Source organism: Microcaecilia unicolor, chromosome 2, assembly GCF_901765095.1.
Source record: "Microcaecilia unicolor chromosome 2, aMicUni1.1, whole genome shotgun sequence".
Lineage (NCBI taxonomy): Eukaryota > Metazoa > Chordata > Amphibia > Gymnophiona > Siphonopidae > Microcaecilia > Microcaecilia unicolor.
In genome coordinates, this window is record NC_044032.1 from 72,224,972 (window position 1) to 72,243,273 (window position 18,302).

Sequence of the window (18,302 nt, forward strand, 5' to 3'; positions counted from 1 at the left end):
GGCAGACATTTTTTTTTAAATGCTGATCACTGCTGGTTGAATATTGACTGGAATGAATATACATTGGGAAGCCAGTGTATGGAAATGTATCTGGAACCCATGTACTGTGGGTGGGATATTCTGTCCACTCCACAGGAGTTATGGTAAAGGAAAAGATGCTGTGTCCCAATGATGTAATTTCTACCCAACCAGCACCTGTTGTGCAGGGAGGTCCAGGCAAGAAGTGGATCCACATGACACAGACACCCCATACTGCAGCAACAGAGGCAGAGTGTAATTTCAAATAAGGTTGCTGTGCCAGAGAAGCACATCCTGCTACTGGGCTGAAGGCTTGCGATAAGAACTGTGAAATCACAGCAGTGGCAGATGCTTCTCCAGCTGCTAGAACACAATACTGTTATTGGCAGAGGCAGAAGGAAGCAGCACAGAAAACTTATTTTAAAGTAAGTGATGCTTGCAGGCTGCCATGCTTTATTTAACACTTTGGAAGGGGGAGAAGGTCTTGCTACCATACTGGTGGGGGGGCTCATTTAAGTTTATGCCACTGGTGGGCAAGGAAGGAAATTAGAGACCTTCTTAAAAATAAAGTCCAAACAGTGTGATTTATTTTCTTAAAAAATACCTCTATGGTGAAATCCCTACAATGTATGTACAACCATCAAAAAATAAGAAAAATGGGGAAAAAAATATCAAGCTAGTTCAAATCAATAAATCCATTTGAAACCAAGGAAACTTAGCCCTTTGTTTTTTCAATTTATGCATTGAATTATATCTAAGAAAGTGCTTTCTACTTCTGGTCCTTACCAATCCACTCTAACTTGGAATTCCCTTCCATTAGATATTAGGTTGGAATGAGGTTTTGAAAGAATTTATGTTAAACTGTACCTGCTGTACACCGCCTTGGGTGAATCTCTTCATAAAGGTGGTTAACTGCCAGACCCTCGACCATTCTAACATTCGACCAAAAGTTAGAAGAATGGTCGAGGGTCTGGCAGTTAAAATTTAATATTCACCACTACTATTCGGGTTCTATTAGATCAAACTGGTTTTGGGAATTATAAATTCTATGTATCTTCTCACCAGTATATAATATTTTTTGTATTTTTAAATATGCAGTGCTCAGTGTTTGTTATGGTGCTCAATTACCATTATATGTGGTAACATCATACAGCCCAATAACCCATAAACATCATCGCACTGTGCCTACCTTCCTGCCTGACTCTGCAATTGATAGAATAAAGCTTGCTTATATAGTGCTTTTAGAAAATGGCAGGGGAAAGTAGCACTTATCTGTTTAGGCGTGTTGAAATCCAGTGCTGGGTATAGTCGGACTGCAGCTGTTGACACCCTTGTAATAGTGCTATACTAGCCATTGAGCCCGTAAAAACAGGCTAGTCAAGGAAGGGGGGGGGGTTGAAAGGCCCCCTCGGAGTCGCCGCCGCCGCCCTCCACCCTGCCCGGGTACCTGGCTTCACTATTCAAACCGCCAGAACGCAGCACACAGCTCATCTGAGCTGCCGTCGGCCTTCCTTCTTCTCTGCGTGTCCTAGGGGGTCCTCATGTGACATAACGTCGGCGAGGGCGGGACACAGGCAGGTAAGGAAGGCCAACCGCAGCTCAGATGAGCTGTGTGCTGCGTTCCGGCGGTTTGAATAGTGAAGCCAGGTACCCCGGGCCGGGTGGAGGGTGGGTGGCAGCGGCGGCGACTCTGGGGGGGTGGGGGGAGTGGTAGCGGCAACCCTGGGGGGGGGAGTGGTGGCAACGGCAGTTCCCTCACTCGCAGGTGCGCAGGTTCCCTCTCTGTCACGCCCCCATCATCACGTATTGACGCGGGGGCGGGACAGAGAGGGTCTCTACTGCGCATATGCGAGTGAGTACGCCTCTTGCCATTTATATGTTTGATTGCGATTTAAAATCGGCGTTCTGTTGTTATTCCCAATGTGGGGCCATGTTTCACCATACCGGCGTTCTCAAGGGAACATATCTGTAAAACTGAACCACACCAAATTAAATCAGCTTAACTGAGAATATGTTAGTCATAATATGACTATAATTGCCTTAAATTTAAAATGCCAGAGCATCTTTCACGGTCTTACCAGGAGCGAAACTGTCACAAGCACCTCCGTGCTTTCCGAGACCAGGCCCCTGGAGTAGTGTAGTGGTCGGTGCAGTACACATTGGGGGACCCAGATCCCTATCTCCCTCTATCTGTCACACTTGTGGTGGAAACTGTAACCTCTCCCAAAGCCACCAAAACCTTACTGTACCCACATATAGGTGCCCCCTTCACCTATAAGGGTTATTTAGTGGTGTACAGTGGGGAAGTGTGTTTTGGGTGGGAACAAAGGTGAGATGTGCACCTGGGAGCATTTTCAACAAGAGAACAGAAGTGCCCTCTAGGGTACCCCATTGCTCTCCTGGGATATCTGAGGGACCAGTCTACTAAAAATGCTGGCTCCTCCTACATCCCGATGGCATGAATCTCTATGTTTTGCACATATTCGTGGGTTGTTTTTTTTTTTTTAATGGACCAAAAAACAAAATGTCCAAAGCACAAAACCATGTTCAAAACAGTATTTTTGAAAAAAAAGACATTTTTTGTTTTTTCAACAATGACCTCATTTCCTACTTCCTATTCGGAAAGTCGGACTTAGACGTCATATCGAAAATGCCCCTCAATGTCTTCAAACATGTGGCTCCTCAAACCTGTTTATAAAGGGATGGGACAACGATTCTATGAGGAAAGGCTAAAGCAGCTAGGACTCTTCAGCTTGAAGAAAAGACGGCTGAGGGGAGATATGATAGAATAATGAATGGAGTAGAATGGTTAGAGGTGAATTGCTTCTTTACTCTTTCCAAAAATATTCTGGCCAATATTCAGCCTGCGGGAGGCAGGCCAGCTAGCTAAGTGCCATGATCGATGTTGAGCCCTGATATTCAATGCCAGGCCGTTTCTGGTGATTGGCATTGAATATCCATGTTTTTTTGGCTATTTAGGTGGTCCGATTTGTCTGCTAAACTTAGCCGGCAAAGTGCTGAATATTTGCAGCTAACACGGAATTAACATGGGACCACTTACTGCCTCCTGAATAGGAGGCATTAAGAGGTCCTTTTACTAAGCCATGCTAAAAAGTGGCTGGCATTGCTGTCAGTGCATGGGTTTCTCATGTGTTGCAGCCACTTTTAGTGCAGCAGTAAAATGGTTTATTTATTTATTACATTTGTATCCCACATTTTCCCACCAATTTGTAGGCTCAATGTGGCTTACGTAGTATCGGAGAGGCCTTTGCAGGCTCTGGTGTGAACAAATACAGGGTGATGTTGTGGCTGTACCAAATGAACTTGATCTTACCACATTAGGGAACCGGAGAACAGAAGAGTTGTGTTATGTCCATTACGTGCTTTAGTTTGGTTGAGTTTGGCAGGGGGGTTGTAATGGCCATGCGCTAATTTCCCCATTAGTACGTGGCCATTGCTGCAGGAGCCCTTACTGCCACCTATTTGGGAGGTGGTAAGGGCTCCTAGTCTTGTGCTAATCAGGTAGTGTATGGTAATGTGCCCGCGCTTCCCAATTCGCGCAGGCATGCCTACTCTCTGTCCCAGACACGGAAGTAGCACGTGTTAAGCAGAACACTACCATGGGACACCTCAGCGCGTCTGCAATAGTGCTCTCTTAGCCCATGGTAGGCCCGCGGTAAGCCTACCAGCTTAGTATGTTCCAACGTTTTTTATTGATAGTAAATAAGCACACATTTCCAACTAACAGGCAAATTTATAATACAAGATGCAGATGCGTGATCTTCTTAAACAGAAAGAAACTGTCTACCATCAAACTATTTTCTCCCCCCTCCCCCCATCTTCCCTCTTACAGATCACAACTTCTTATATATATATAACTCAGTTTATAAATTGCAGAAACCAGAACTACACTTACAGTGTTACATCATGAAAACATACCGCAAATAACCCTCAACTAGCACTGCAATATCTAACCATTGAGTACATTCCTCCTATGATTGCTCCCCTCCCCCTCCCATGCTTGTCCTCCCCTCCCCCTCCCACTAGCCCCCCTCCCCCCCTCCCCCTATGCCTTCCTGTACCCTCTTCTGACTTATATCTATTCCAAATGAAATGCTGCCCGAGGGTACCGGTTTACAACATATTACATGAGAGCCCTATACTGCTGTCTTAACACATACTTGGTTAGTGACCAACCTTGTATGTCCCCCTATGTCCCTCCTCTCCCATGTGTGGGCCTACTGAGTTCCCCTTTCAGAGCTTATTGAATATTAAACTGCGAGCTTTTGGTGACAGTGATTGTATGCAGGGTTCCCAAACTGCCAGAAATGCTTTCCGCCTCTTGGGGGAAGACCCTAATCCCCTGCGCTCCATTAAGAGAAGGTCATGGAACTTGTTCCTCCAATGCCAGAAATCTGGTGGAGACTCGTTCGTCCAGACGCCCATTATGATCTTTTTCCCCACCAGGCTTGCTTTGCGAATGAGCTGCTGGGTCCCCTTACCGTGAAGCCTAAATACTTCATATTTGTCCAGTAATATCCCCTGAGGCGAAAATGGAATCCGAAGATGCACCAAAGATTCAAGATATTGGATTAACTGCTTCCAAAAAGCCTGAATCTTATGGCATGCCCAAAGAGAATGCACCAACGTACCCTCCCCCTGCTCACATTTCATACATAGCGGGTCCGTAACCCCCCCAAATTTGAACAGTTGACTTTTGGCCATATATGCTCTATACACGATCCGGTATTGGCACTCCCGAAGGCCTGCATTTACTGATATCTGAGGGACACGTGCTATCAGTTTACGGAAATCTAACTGTAAATGTGGTTGCCCCAGGTCCCCTGCCCATCTTTGACAAATAGCGGACGTGTCCCTCTCTCCTTCCAGCTCCCCTATGGCTTTTTGCAAGCTTGAAACTGACAGCCTGTCTCCTTTGATCATCCCAAAAAAGGCCCTAAGCCTACGCCCGTGACCACTCCCCAATTTACTTTGGTCCAAAGACCGGACATAGTGAGCTAGCTGATGGTATGCAAATATATGGTTCATACTTATACCTACTCCCAAAGCTCCCAAAGATAGGATCTTCTCCCTTGCATCTAATACGTGCTCCAGTCTCGTAATCCCCAGTGTCGCCCATCTATGAAATATTTTGTTCTCTGTACCGGGGACAAATTGTGGGTTATCCTGCAATGGCAATAAATCCGAGACATCTGCCACCAAGCCCCATGTCTTATTCAAATCTCTCCACACCTCCCTTAAGGGGCCCAAAAGTATACTGTGACGAATATAGGCCGGTATCACTCTCCTATCCCCATGCAGTAGATAATGCGGATGGAATGGCTTAAAAAAATCATACTCCATTCTCCGTGGTGTGTAATCTTGCCTCCCTAACAACCAGTCCCCCAAGTGTCTCAACAGACAGGCCTGATTATACCTGCGGACATTTGGAAGGCCCATGCCTCCCTCCCTCCATGGACCCATGAGTAATGTCAGTGGAATTTTCAGCTTCGCATTTCTCCACACAAACCTCCTCAGATGTCGGTACAACTGATTGAGATCTTTGCATTTAAGCCGCAAGGGCAGCACCTGAAATGTATATAGCCACCTCGGAAATTCAACCATGCGAAATAAATGTATCCGCCCATGCAGTGTAAGTGGTAGAGTCCCCCACCTATTCAGTCTACCCTTCATTTTATCTAGCAGATTAGTGAAATTTAGTTGATACAACATGGAGGTTCTCAAAGAGATCTTCACCCCCAAATACGGAATGAAATCCAAAGCCCACTTGAGCGGGAATCCAGCCCCCCATTCTGTCTTTACACTTGCATGAGCTGTCAGTGCCAACGATTTAGAGTAATTTATTTTGAGCCCTGCAAAGTCGCCATACTCCTGAAACAGTTCCAGCAGAGCACGTAACGATCGACCGGGGTGAGTAAGATGTACTAATATGTCGTCTGCAAATGCAGACACCTTAAACATGGAGGAGCCCCACCGCACCCCCTCCACCTCTGGGTGGGACACGATTTCCTAATCAATGGGTCCAGAGCGAGCACAAACAACAATGGGGACAAGGGACACCCTTGCCAGGTGCCTCTTCTGATCTTAAACAATGCCGATTGCTCCCCATTGACCCACATGAATGCCTGCGGGTTGAAATAGAGTGCCGTTACTGCAGTACGAAAATGACGGTCCACCCCAACCTTTTCCATTACTGTAAACATAAAATTCCAAATGACACGATCAAAGGCCTTCTCTGCGTCGAAACTGACCAGCAGAGAAGGCCTTTTCTGCCTCTCCATAATCTCCAGGGATGCCAAGAGCGCCCGGACATTGCTCCCCACCGATCTTCCCTTCACAAATCCCACCTGCGGGGATGCAATCAAGTCTGGCAGAACCCTGGCCAGACGGTTGGCCAAGATCTTGGCGTAGATTTTTACATCACAATTTAATAGGGAAATGGGCCTGTATGACCCTACTTCAGTACTATCCTTCCCTGGCTTTGGTAGTACTATCACTTTTGCTACATTCAATGTATCAGACATTACCCCGGAGGTAACCATCTCATTGTAAAGATTTAACAAAGGAAGTGTCACCTGTTCTTGGACTAACTTGTAGTAGGCAATGGTGTACCCATCAGGCCCCGGTGCTTTTTGGATATTGCTCTGCTGAAGCGCCAGCATCAACTCGCCTTCCGTAATGGGGCCATTTAGGTACTCTTTCTGGGAATCTGAAATCTGCGGCAGGGCTTGATTGATTAAGTAAAGCATACTATCTTGCATTATCTCTGTAGGCTCCCTATATAGTTTTTCATAATACCTCTTAAAACAATTAGCAATGTCCTTTGATTCCCTGAGAAGTCGGCCACCCTCATCTTTGACTTCCAAAATTCCCTGACAGCCCCGTTTTCCACGTATCAATCTCCCCAGCAACGCCCCAGCTTTATTACCATGAATGAAATATTGATATTGATAGTACTTATGGGACTTTACCGCCCTCTGGTGCAGTAATTCGTTCAGCGCTTTCTGGGAGGCTAATAGAGCTCCTTTCTCCTCTGATGTCATGCACGCCCCACACCTAACCCTCTGATAACGGACTTCTTTCTCCAATCTGATGATCTCCTTGTCTCTCATTTTCTTAGCTCTGGCCCTGTATGCAATTATCTCCCCCCCCCCCCCCCCCCGTATCACCGCCTTAGATGTCTCCCAATACAAACTGGGCTGGCACTGATGTTGCTTATTATGGTCCACGTACTCCTTCCATTTTTCACTTACAGTGGGGGAAATAAGTATTTGATCCCTTGCTGATTTTGTAAGTTTGCCCACTGACAAAGACATGAGCAGCCCATAATTGAAGGGTAGGTTATTGGTAACAGTGAGAGATAGCACATCACAAATTAAATCCGGAAAATCACATTGTGGAAAGTATATGAATTTATTTGCATTCTGCAGAGGGAAATAAGTATTTGATCCCCCACCAACCAGTAAGAGATCTGGCCCCTACAGACCAGGTAGATGCTCCAAATCAACTCGTTACCTGCATGACAGACAGCTGTCGGCAATGGTCACCTGTATGAAAGACACCTGTCCACAGACTCAGTGAATCAGTCAGACTCTAACCTCTACAAAATGGCCAAGAGCAAGGAGCTGTCTAAGGATGTCAGGGACAAGATCATACACCTGCACAAGGCTGGAATGGGCTACAAAACCATCAGTAAGACGCTGGGCGAGAAGGAGACAACTGTTGGTGCCATAGTAAGAAAATGGAAGAAGTACAAAATGACTGTCAATCGACAAAGATCTGGGGCTCCACGCAAAATCTCACCTCGTGGGGTATCCTTGATCATGAGGAAGGTTAGAAATCAGCCTACAACTACAAGGGGGGAACTTGTCAATGATCTCAAGGCAGCTGGGACCACTGTCACCACGAAAACCATTGGTAACACATTACGACATAACGGATTGCAATCCTGCAGTGCCCGCAAGGTCCCCCTGCTCCGGAAGGCACATGTGACGGCCCATCTGAAGTTTGCCAGTGAACACCTGGATGATGCTGAGAGTGATTGGGAGAAGGTGCTGTGGTCAGATGAGACAAAAATTGAGCTCTTTGGCATGAACTCAACTCGCCGTGTTTGGAGGAAGAGAAATGCTGCCTATGACCCAAAGAACACCGTCCCCACTGTCAAGCATGGAGGTGGAAATGTTATGTTTTGGGGGTGTTTCTCTGCTAAGGGCACAGGACTACTTCACCGCATCAATGGGAGAATGGATGGGGCCATGTACCGTACAATTCTGAGTGACAACCTCCTTCCCTCCGCCAGGGCCTTAAAAATGGGTCGTGGCTGGGTCTTCCAGCACGACAATGACCCAAAACATACAGCCAAGGCAACAAAGGAGTGGCTCAGGAAGAAGCACATTAGGGTCATGGAGTGGCCTAGCCAGTCACCAGACCTTAATCCCATTGAAAACTTATGGAGGGAGCTGAAGCTGCGAGTTGCCAAGCGACAGCCCAGAACTCTTAATGATTTAGAGATGATCTGCAAAGAGGAGTGGACCAAAATTCCTCCTGATATGTGTGCAAACCTCATCATCAACTACAGAAGACGTCTGACCGCTGTGCTTGCCAACAAGGGTTTTGCCACCAAGTATTAGGTCTTGTTTGCCAGAGGGATCAAATACTTATTTCCCTCTGCAGAATGCAAATAAATTCATATACTTTCCACAATGTGATTTTCCGGATTTAATTTGTGATGTGCTATCTCTCACTGTTACCAATAACCTACCCTTCAATTATGGGCTGCTCATGTCTTTGTCAGTGGGCAAACTTACAAAATCAGCAAGGGATCAAATACTTATTTCCCCCACTGTATATAAGCCTTAAAATGTGGGTCCCAAAATAACTCAAATGGAAATCTCCAGCTTCCCCCTCCTTCCCCCTCCCTGGGTCCCTGCAACTGCATCCAGATGATGGAGTGGTCTGACACCTCACACGGCCCTATCTCTGCTGTTGTTACTTTTGGAAATAAATTTCTAGAAATGAAGAAGTAATCGATACGCGATTGTGTGAGGTGCGCCCTGGACAGGTGTGTATAGTCCCTCATATTTGGGTGTAACACTCTCCACACGTCTATCAAGTCCAGTGTGGAGCAGAGGAAGGGTAGTCCCCCCACCCCCTGAACCCGACTAGTTGCTGAGGGACCCGTCTTATCCATCTGAGCGTCATACACCAGATTGAAATCCCCTCCCAAAATCACATTACTCCCCTGATAAGGACCCAGCAGCTCTATAAGGGTTCGATGAAATTTGCGATCATACACATTGGGTGCATACACGTTGCATAAAATATACCTAATGCTCCCCATCTCCACTTCAGCCAGAACGTATCTCCCCTCTGCACCCTGTTTAACCCGCTTAATCTGAGCCTGCAGGCCTTTACGTATCAAAATCACTACTCCCCCTTTCTTGCCTGCCGCCGGGGAACCCACCACGTGTTCTACCCAGCCCTTCTGGAATTTATTATGTTCCTGAGTGGTCAAGTGTGTTTCCTGCAAAAACGCAAGGTCTGCTTTATGTCGCCTTAGTGCTTGCAAAACCTTTGTGCGTTTAATGGGTGAGGATATCCCCCCCACATTCCAGGACACTAACTTAAACGGTCTCATTCATCTGCAGGTCTGTCTTAAATTTTGATCTTTTAACCTTCATTATGAGGACGCACCCCCCAGCCCATGGGTGCAGTCCCCTTTCGCCACCTTGTTTAGAGCATTGTACTCTACAACTCACACTCCGTTCTGCTCTGAAAAGGAGAACAACACAATAAAGTACAAATAACATCCAGCACACAATATATGTAGGCTCACTCTCATATTCCCCACCCATCTTCCCCTCACCCTCCCCATCCCACCCAGTCCCTCCCCCCTCCCCACCTCCCTCCCTCCCCGAAAACTGAGACTGTGTCCTCACTTGAGAACTGGTCACGTCCATGCCCCTCCCCTCACCCTACGACATCATAGAACACTATAACTTTTATCACCCCATTTCCAAAAAATTCTTCTCTTCCCATGAGTAATTAATCTATGGTTCTTCCTCTTGCCCACCTCCCAAATGCAGTAGTCAACCCCTTCAATTTACTGTCCACTGCTGCCTTTTGCACTACCTCTCAACAGTCTTCCCCTGGTATCGCATGTTCTTCTCTTGTCACACATCTCCCAGCGGAGCATTATTCTGGGCGATTACCAGCAGTCTCCATTTCACCGCTCTCCAGCGCGGTGCCTTCCATTCGCTTCACAAACTGCTTCGCCTCCGCCGGGGACGTGAAGAAGTGCGGCTTGCCTTCAAACTGTATGCGCAGCTTGGCAGGAAAAAGTAATGCAAAGCTTGCTTGCCTCTCATAGAGTTGCTTGCAGACCTCTGTAAATTGTCTGCGCTGTGCCGCTACCGCTGCTGAAAAGTCTTGAAAACACAGCACCATAGACTCTTCATATTGGATTTTACCCTGCTGCCGCCATGTATGCAAAATGTCCTGCTTGTGGGTGTAATTCAGGACCCTGCAGATCACTACTCTCGGTCTGTCCTTCCCTTGTCTTAGTAGCCCGAGCCGGTGTGCCCGCTCAATCTTCAAACCGCTCTCCATCTGCTTCAGATTCAACACCTGGGGTAACCACTTCTCCAAGAACTGCCGGAGGTCCACTTCTCTGATGGACTCCGGCAGCCCCTCAAGTCTTAAGTTGTTGCGGCGAGAGCGGTTTTCTAGGTCTTCAATTTTAGACTCTAGGCTTTCCATCCTCTTTAGCATTTCTTACTGCTGGGTTTCATGCTGTATGCTCTGATCCTCTACATCAGATAAGCGCTGCTGGAAGCCTGATAAGTCAGTTTTCAGTCCCTCCATTTTACCATCCAGCTTCTCAATTTGGTCTGAAATCCGCTGCAGCTTTTTCTCTACTGATACTTCTAGGAGACTTGAAACTTCTCCTGCAATCTCTGCTGCCCAGATCGAACTCGGCGATTCACCCGAAGAGCCTGCGTCGGCCATCTTGCCGTCTCCCACGCGGCTCCTCGTGCCTTCTTTGCGGCTTGCTTTTTTTGCGGCTTGCTTTTGTAGTCATTCCGACTCGATTTCCGCAGCGGTTTTGGCTAGGTTTTGCTTTCGCGAGGTTCCCACTGCTTTTCCTGCAATTTCTCAGGGTTTTCCCCCAGCTTTAGATGCCGCTATGGGTAGATGTTATTCGAGGGACCGCGGAGCAATTACGTGCGGCGTCCTCCCCCTAGCCTAGCATCACGTGACCTCCTACCAGGCCTTAGTAAAAGGGCCCCTAAGTGCTTCCGCGTTAACTGGGAGCAGATACTGAACATTAATCTGAATGTTAGTGCATGGCACGCAATAAAAAAATAGTGGGAACACTGCTTCTAGAAGCAGCATCAGTTTTGGGTTTAAAATGTCTGCTCCATTTTCTCTGTCCCCAAAATTCCCTCACTCCATTGTATCTATACAGTTTAAGCTGTTTCAGCCCTGACTGTAATGTTGTGGAAACCAGTAAATCTAAAGAACTGACTGCTCGATATTCTGCCAGTACAGCTAGTGTTTTGTTTAAATACCAACTGCAGCAGCAAAAATAAATCTGAACATTCAGCACCAGTATCCGGATTGCGGCTGGTGTTGAACATCTGGGCAGTGTGATAATGCTGCAGCTCTCCAGATAATGGTGATATTCAGTTCACTATTCAGATAGCATTCTAGTTAATGTTAAGATTGTCCTTCGACTATGGAGATCTGCAGCTAAGGAAAATAGCCAGATAACTGCACAGTTATCTGGATAGTTCCCTGTGTTTTTGCATAGGACCAAGAAAATGTGGCAGAAGGATACAGAAATATTTCCCATTTATTTATTTTAGTTACATTTGTACCCCGCGCTTTCCCACTCATGGCAGGCTCAATGCGGCAGGCAATGGAGGGTTAAGTGACTTGCCCAGAGTCACAGGGAGCTGCCTGTGCCGGGAATTGAACTCAGTTCAACCCAGTTCCGCAGGACCAAAGTCCACCACCCTAACCACTTGGCCACTCCTCCACCAAATAGAATTTTCAAGCACACCTGGATAAGTTGCCTGTACATATTACATCTTATGAACTCCAGAAAGGAGCTCTCTTTGGCCTAATGTAAGTACTATGACAAGCATTAGCAGTAAGTTTGAGAGACTGGGGTCATATTCCACATGCTCTAGCATAGGAGTGAGATTCATTCCTGTCATGGTATGCACAAAACTAACCCATTTGGAGAAATTGCCCCCATGGGAAAGAGTTTGATAACCTGAAACTGTGATTAAATTTCCAATGATATTTTTTTGTCTTCTACTCTAAATTGCTCTTCCTTTCTGTTTTTTTTCTTTTTTAATTCAGTTCAAAACCAACTATGAGAAGAAACTCTTCAAAGTACCTGTGCCACAAAATGAAACCTCTGTCACCTCGTCAATAATAAGCAACGTATCGGATGCAGTGAAGGCTCTATCCCAAATGAGAGAAGTCGTCATCCCTGTCCCAGGAGCTGTGAATGGAGTGAATGCACTGGGGCTAGTGGTTTTCTCAATGTGCTTTGGCCTGGTCATTGGTAACATGAAGGAGAAAGGGAAGGCATTAAAAGATTTCTTTGACTGCCTCAATGAAGCTATCATGAGATTGGTCGCTGTCATCATGTGGTAAGTACCAATCCTTTGTGAAATCAATTTTTAGCAAGGCATGGTATCATTCACTCATTTGAAAATATTTTAATTAATTTTCAAATGAATGCCTCCTCAAATCATTTAGAGTGCATCACAAATGTGAATTTTATTTAGCTTTACTATTTATTTCCTCTTTTTTTTATATGACCACGTACAGAGTGTGCTAGTATTAAGTTTACAGAGGCTCTACAACCCAGCAGGTTTTTTTCTTTGTTTCTACTGTATTTTTCTTTTACAAAATTTATATTGTTTTCAGGTGAACATGTACTATACATGATTTAGTTTTCAAAGTAGTTTATCTAGTTCATAGGGATGTGTATTCGTGTAGCATTCATTCAGTTTGTTAGCATGCCTAACAAAATTTAGTGTGTGCTAAATTAATTTAATGTGTGTTAACCTACAAATTGATGCAGATTAAGGGCGTAATTACTTAAGTTGGCTTTTACTGCACTTTAATTTTCCTAAGGAGTGACTAACCTGCAGTATTGAGATAGCCAATAACGCTGCTTACGAACAACCTCTCAAAGCAGCATTATTTTTCCATGCTCAGAAGATTAGCTACAATATTGCAGCCTGATGCTTCTGGGCCACTTCTTAAAGGGGCTGGGTGGAAGTATCCCCCCCCCCCCCCCCCCCCCACACACACACACCGAGATCCTACTTTTTTTTACCTGCTTCCCCCAATACTAACCCCCCAAGGTAGCCCCAAAATTCTGATTCCCCTCAAATACCCTTCCCTCTGATAGCCCCAAAACATCCCCCTCTTCTATACCTTCCATTCCCCTATAAACCCCCCAGGGCTATCTTGCAAATCCCAGGAAGTGTATTGGTATCAGAGTAGGAATGCTCCCCAGTCGCTCCTGCCCCTTCCAGCACCAGGCTCAAAATGCACCAGCGACTCCTACCAATACCCTCATGGTACTACAGCTAGGGGTCAAGCTGATGTATAAGGGCAAACAGATGATTCCGCCAATTAAATCCTGTAATTGCAAGTTAGCAACATCCTGAAAAAAAAGGCACTTAGTTGTGCAGGAGTAGTAAATAACTGAACAAGGTAAACACTATTTACGGATATAGTGGGTGCTCTCGGAGGACTAACTAGCAAAATGGAATTATCCTTACCGGTTTTTTCAGTAGCTATAAATCCACTTAGGGTGCACCAACTACTACCAACTTATATAACTAACCTCTTATTTTACACGCATCCCAACTAAGCTTTTTCTGGCAGATATTCAAAGAGAGTTAACCAGCAGGGAAGAGCCGCCAACCGGTTAAAGTGCTTATCGTCAGCTTTCTGGTCATTTTCAGTGGTACTTAACTGGTTATCTTTGCTGAAAAATAACCGATTAGCGCCATAGTGCAAGATGGCTATGTCGGGGACGTTCCAGGTGCAGAGTCCAGTTAGCTCCTGATATTCATAGCTAACCAACTAGTGTTAACACATAAATAGGGCCACATAAATAGCTGTCCTATCTTTAGGGCCCTTTAAGCACTCTTCTGTGTTTACCATGGTTTTGGGATCCGCACGTGCTTCCCATGCGCTAAAAAATAGGTTTCATTTTTTAGTGCTGGGGCATTCTAGGGGCAGAGAGTAGGCATGTACCACACTAATCGGTTAGTGCAGCTACATCACCACACACTAATCGATTAGCACAGGATTAGCATGTGAGCCCTTTCTGCCTAGAAGATAGGTGTCGGTAGATGCTCACACACTAATGGCCACATGCTAATGGGGAAATTAGCATATGGTCATTAAGAGGGAAATGGAAAATGGGGCCATTTTACTGCCACACTAAAAGTGGCCTCAGCCTGCGGAAAAGCCCCACACTGGGGATAGCGCTGGCCACCTTTCAGCATAGCTTAATAATAGGACCACTTTTTGTGCATTGCCGGTCATTTCTGAATATCGAGTTAACTGGGCATGTGCTAGCCAACTTAAATAAACCCAGATATTCAATACCAATGACCGGATATGGCATGGTATTGAATATCCGGATGCAACGCAGCAGTGGATATTAACAGCGCTGCTGATCGCCAGCTGAATATTGGGGGGTTTATGTTTGGACAATTTTATTTAATTGTAAAGGAAACAAGGAACAAAACAAGACTACCATCCAAAAACCTAACTCTATCACAAAATTATTATATTTGACCATAGGCGTCAGAATGGGAGGATCCACAGGTGCCATGGCACCCCCCCCAAATTTGCCCTCCTTACCTCCCCATGGGGGGGGGGGATGACTATGGGATGGTAGGGAAAGGAAGGAGAGATGCTGGGGATGGAGTGGAGTTGGTGGTAGAGTTGGAGGTGAGGTTTATGGAGGAGCATGGATCTCCAAACAAAAAAGTATTCCACTGTCCTGTATTTGACTCCCAATACTCTGTAATATATACCTTCCAATGGTAACTTAACTTACATCTAGTAATCTCATAACATCCCTCATCCCCTCTCCCCATCTTCCCCAAGGTTACTGGCCTGATCCATGCACTCATAAGGTGCACACTCTCTTATCTCAATTTATTCATTATTAAGGGGCCCTTTTACTAAGCCGTGTAAGTGTCTACGCGCACTCATCGTGCGCCAAAATGGAGTTACCACCCAACTACCGCATGGCTCTTGCAGTAATTTCATTTTTGGTGCGCGTCTGATATGCGCATCTGAACAATATTTTTTATTTACGGGCACATGTAACAGACACGTGCCAAGTGGCATTTGATGTGCATAGGTCATTACCACCTGGATTCTTTACCTCTAGGTCAATGGCTGGCGGTAAGGTCTCAGACCCAAAATGGACGTGTAGCACTTTTGATTTTGCCACACGTCCATTTTTGGCAAAAAAGGCCTTTTTTTACAGGCATGCTAAAAAATGGATTGGTATGCACCCAAAACCCATGCCTATGCTACTGCAAGTCATTTTTCAGCGCACCTTAGTAAAAGGACCCCTAAGCTTCTTGCTATTGGCAAAAGGGATTGCAAGTATGGACCCCAGGTCGTGAGATAAATCTTACGTTTTGTAAAGATATCCCCACCCCCACCCCATCCAGGAAATCCAATATAACAAGTTCAGGACCTAGGGGTATATTTTGCCCAATCAGTCTGCTCATATAAGTAGTCCAGAAATGTTGTAGGATAACACAACTCCATATTGCACGATAAAAATTATTCTCTCCCCTAGTGCATTTAACACAGATTGATGTGGCGTTAAACATTTGGGCTTCCCAACTAAACTTTTTAAAGTGTATCCCTCAATACACAATTCTTTTAGATTAAAGTCTGCTGCTAATGTAAGGTGTAACTCATTAATGCTTTTCTTTCTTTCTGTGTCATTAGAAGAAACAAAAACCTTTATAAATCAAACCAAATTAATTCATTAACATTGAACTGAAGTCATTTATATGTACACATTATACTCTGCAAACATATCCGAGTTCATTTATCATAGTTTATACTAACTGCTATGTCATAATATTTTTGCATCTCCTCTGGAACTGCATTAAAATTATAAAAATAAAGAATAATATAAAAAGAAGTATGCATGTGTTCCATAGTGTATTCCTGTTTAGGTTGGGGAAGGAAAACAGTCAGGGCCGTGCCTAGGGTCTCTGGTGCCCCCCTGCAGACTATCAGTTGGTGCCCCCCTCCCCCGTGTGGCACAAGATGGCAAGGCTTACAAGCTTTTCTTGCAAAATACTTGATCGCAAATAATTTTTTATGATTTTTAACCGTGAAAATGATCGCTCACCACTTGCCACACTGACAGGAATTGTCAGCAATATTCTTAGAAAACAAATTGCTATACATTGCAAAATAAGATAGCAGATGTAAATTCTCAAAGTGGACATATTCCAAACACTAAAATGAAAATAAAATGATTTTTTTCTACCTTTGTTGTCTGGTGACTTTGTTTTTCTATCCATATTGGTCCGAGTCTCTGATTCTGCTGCTCTCTATTTGTTCTCTTAACTCCGTTTCCAGGGCTTCCTTTCCATTTATTTCTTTACTTTCCTCCTTTCTTCTTCATTTCTTGCCCTACATCCATAAGTAAAAGCTGTGGAATTGACTGGAGGAGGTATAACGTGGCTCCAGCTTTTGCCTATTTTCGCCATCCATGTGCAGTTTTTCTCCTCTCTTCCCTTTCCCTCATCTCCATCCATGTGCATCTTCTTCTTTTTTCTTTCCTCACCTCAATCCATGTTCAGCATTTCTCCTCTCTCGTCCCTCCCCTGTATCCATATAAAGCAATAATTCTCACTCCCCTCTCCTCCATCCAAGACCAGCATTTCTCCTCTCTCCCCGCCAACTCCTCCATCCATCCATGTCCAGAGAATCTCTCTTCCCTGCCCTCTCCCTCTCATCCATGTCCAGTGATTCTCCCCTGCCCTCTCCCTCTCATCCATGTCCAGCGATTCTCCTCTCTCCCCTGCCCTCCCCTCTCATCCATGTACAACGATTCTCCTCTCTCCCCTGCCCTTCATGTCCAGCGAATCTCTCTTTGCTAACCTCCCCTCCCCTCAATGTCCAGTATATCTCCTCTGCCCCCTGCCTTCCCCTCTCATCCATGTCCAGCAATTCTCTCTTCCCTGCCCTCCTCTCCCCTCCCCTCCATGTCCACCATGGAGAGGAGAGGGGAGGGCAGGGGAGGGAGGTGACATGCTGGACATGGAGGGGAGGGCAGGGGAGCAGAGAGAGAATTGCTGGACATGGAGGGGAGGGGAGAGAGGAGAATCGTGACTTCGGGTAAAAGATTTTGGTGCGCGAGAGCAGGATCAGAAGGGAGCAGGCAAGTGAGCCAGATCTCAGGAAAAAGGTGCCAGTATGCTGTACCGGAACAAAAAAAGCACTGTATGTATCCCTCATTGATAAGTCTCTGACTCTAAAGTTTAGCAATTTCATTAAAGCAAAATGTATTTTCACATATCACAAACTCTTCCTATCCAAGCAGAATGTTTTATATTTATTTATTTATTTATTTATTTATTGCATTTGTATCCCGCATTTTCCTACCTCTTTGCAGGCTCAATGTGGCTTACAATACATCATGAATGGTGGAGATATATAAGAAATAAACATTTAGTAATTACACACAAAAAAAGCAATCAGATTTTCACTTACCAGCTCTTCAACACAGCTAAACTTCCTCTTTGAACCTACTGTTTGAACCATCAGCCAATGAAATGGCTTTTAGCTGTAGTTATCTCAGGTTAACTGATAATTTTGCACACATCATTGCAGTTATGCCCTCCTCTCAGTGTACATGCTCAGAAAAAAAAACAAAAACTTTGAACCACTTACAGATTTTAACAAACAATTACACTATTTATTTTTTATTTCTCCCCAGTCTCACTTGCACACCTCCCTCCAAACCTGTTCTCTTTAATTTGAATGTTGTTCAAGCTCACCCTGAATGAGGAGTTCTTCCCACACCAAAGACACATATATAGCACTGGTTGTACTCTTTGAAGCAACTTTAGCAGAGCGTGTCTGCCTCAGTTAGCACTACTAGGCTGTCTTCACTTCCTGACGCAGAGAGGGAAGGGCAGGGGAGAGAGGAGAATCACAACTTCAGGTAAAAG

General features: G+C 45.2%; 1 protein-coding gene across 4 annotated transcripts in view; it reads left to right on the plus strand.

Moving 5' to 3' along the window:
• The window catches only part of SLC1A3 (solute carrier family 1 member 3), a 239,477-nt gene that overhangs the window by 164,878 nt on the left and 56,297 nt on the right, over positions 1-18,302 (plus strand). For 3 of the 4 annotated variants that reach the window (XM_030192149.1, XM_030192150.1, XM_030192151.1), the window contains one exon: positions 12,409-12,704. The exons of the other annotated variant lie outside the window; for it this stretch is intronic. In XM_030192149.1, the coding sequence (XP_030048009.1) occupies positions 12,409-12,704 (296 nt within the window). The remainder of the gene's footprint in view (positions 1-12,408; positions 12,705-18,302) is intronic. 4 annotated transcript variants of the gene reach the window in all.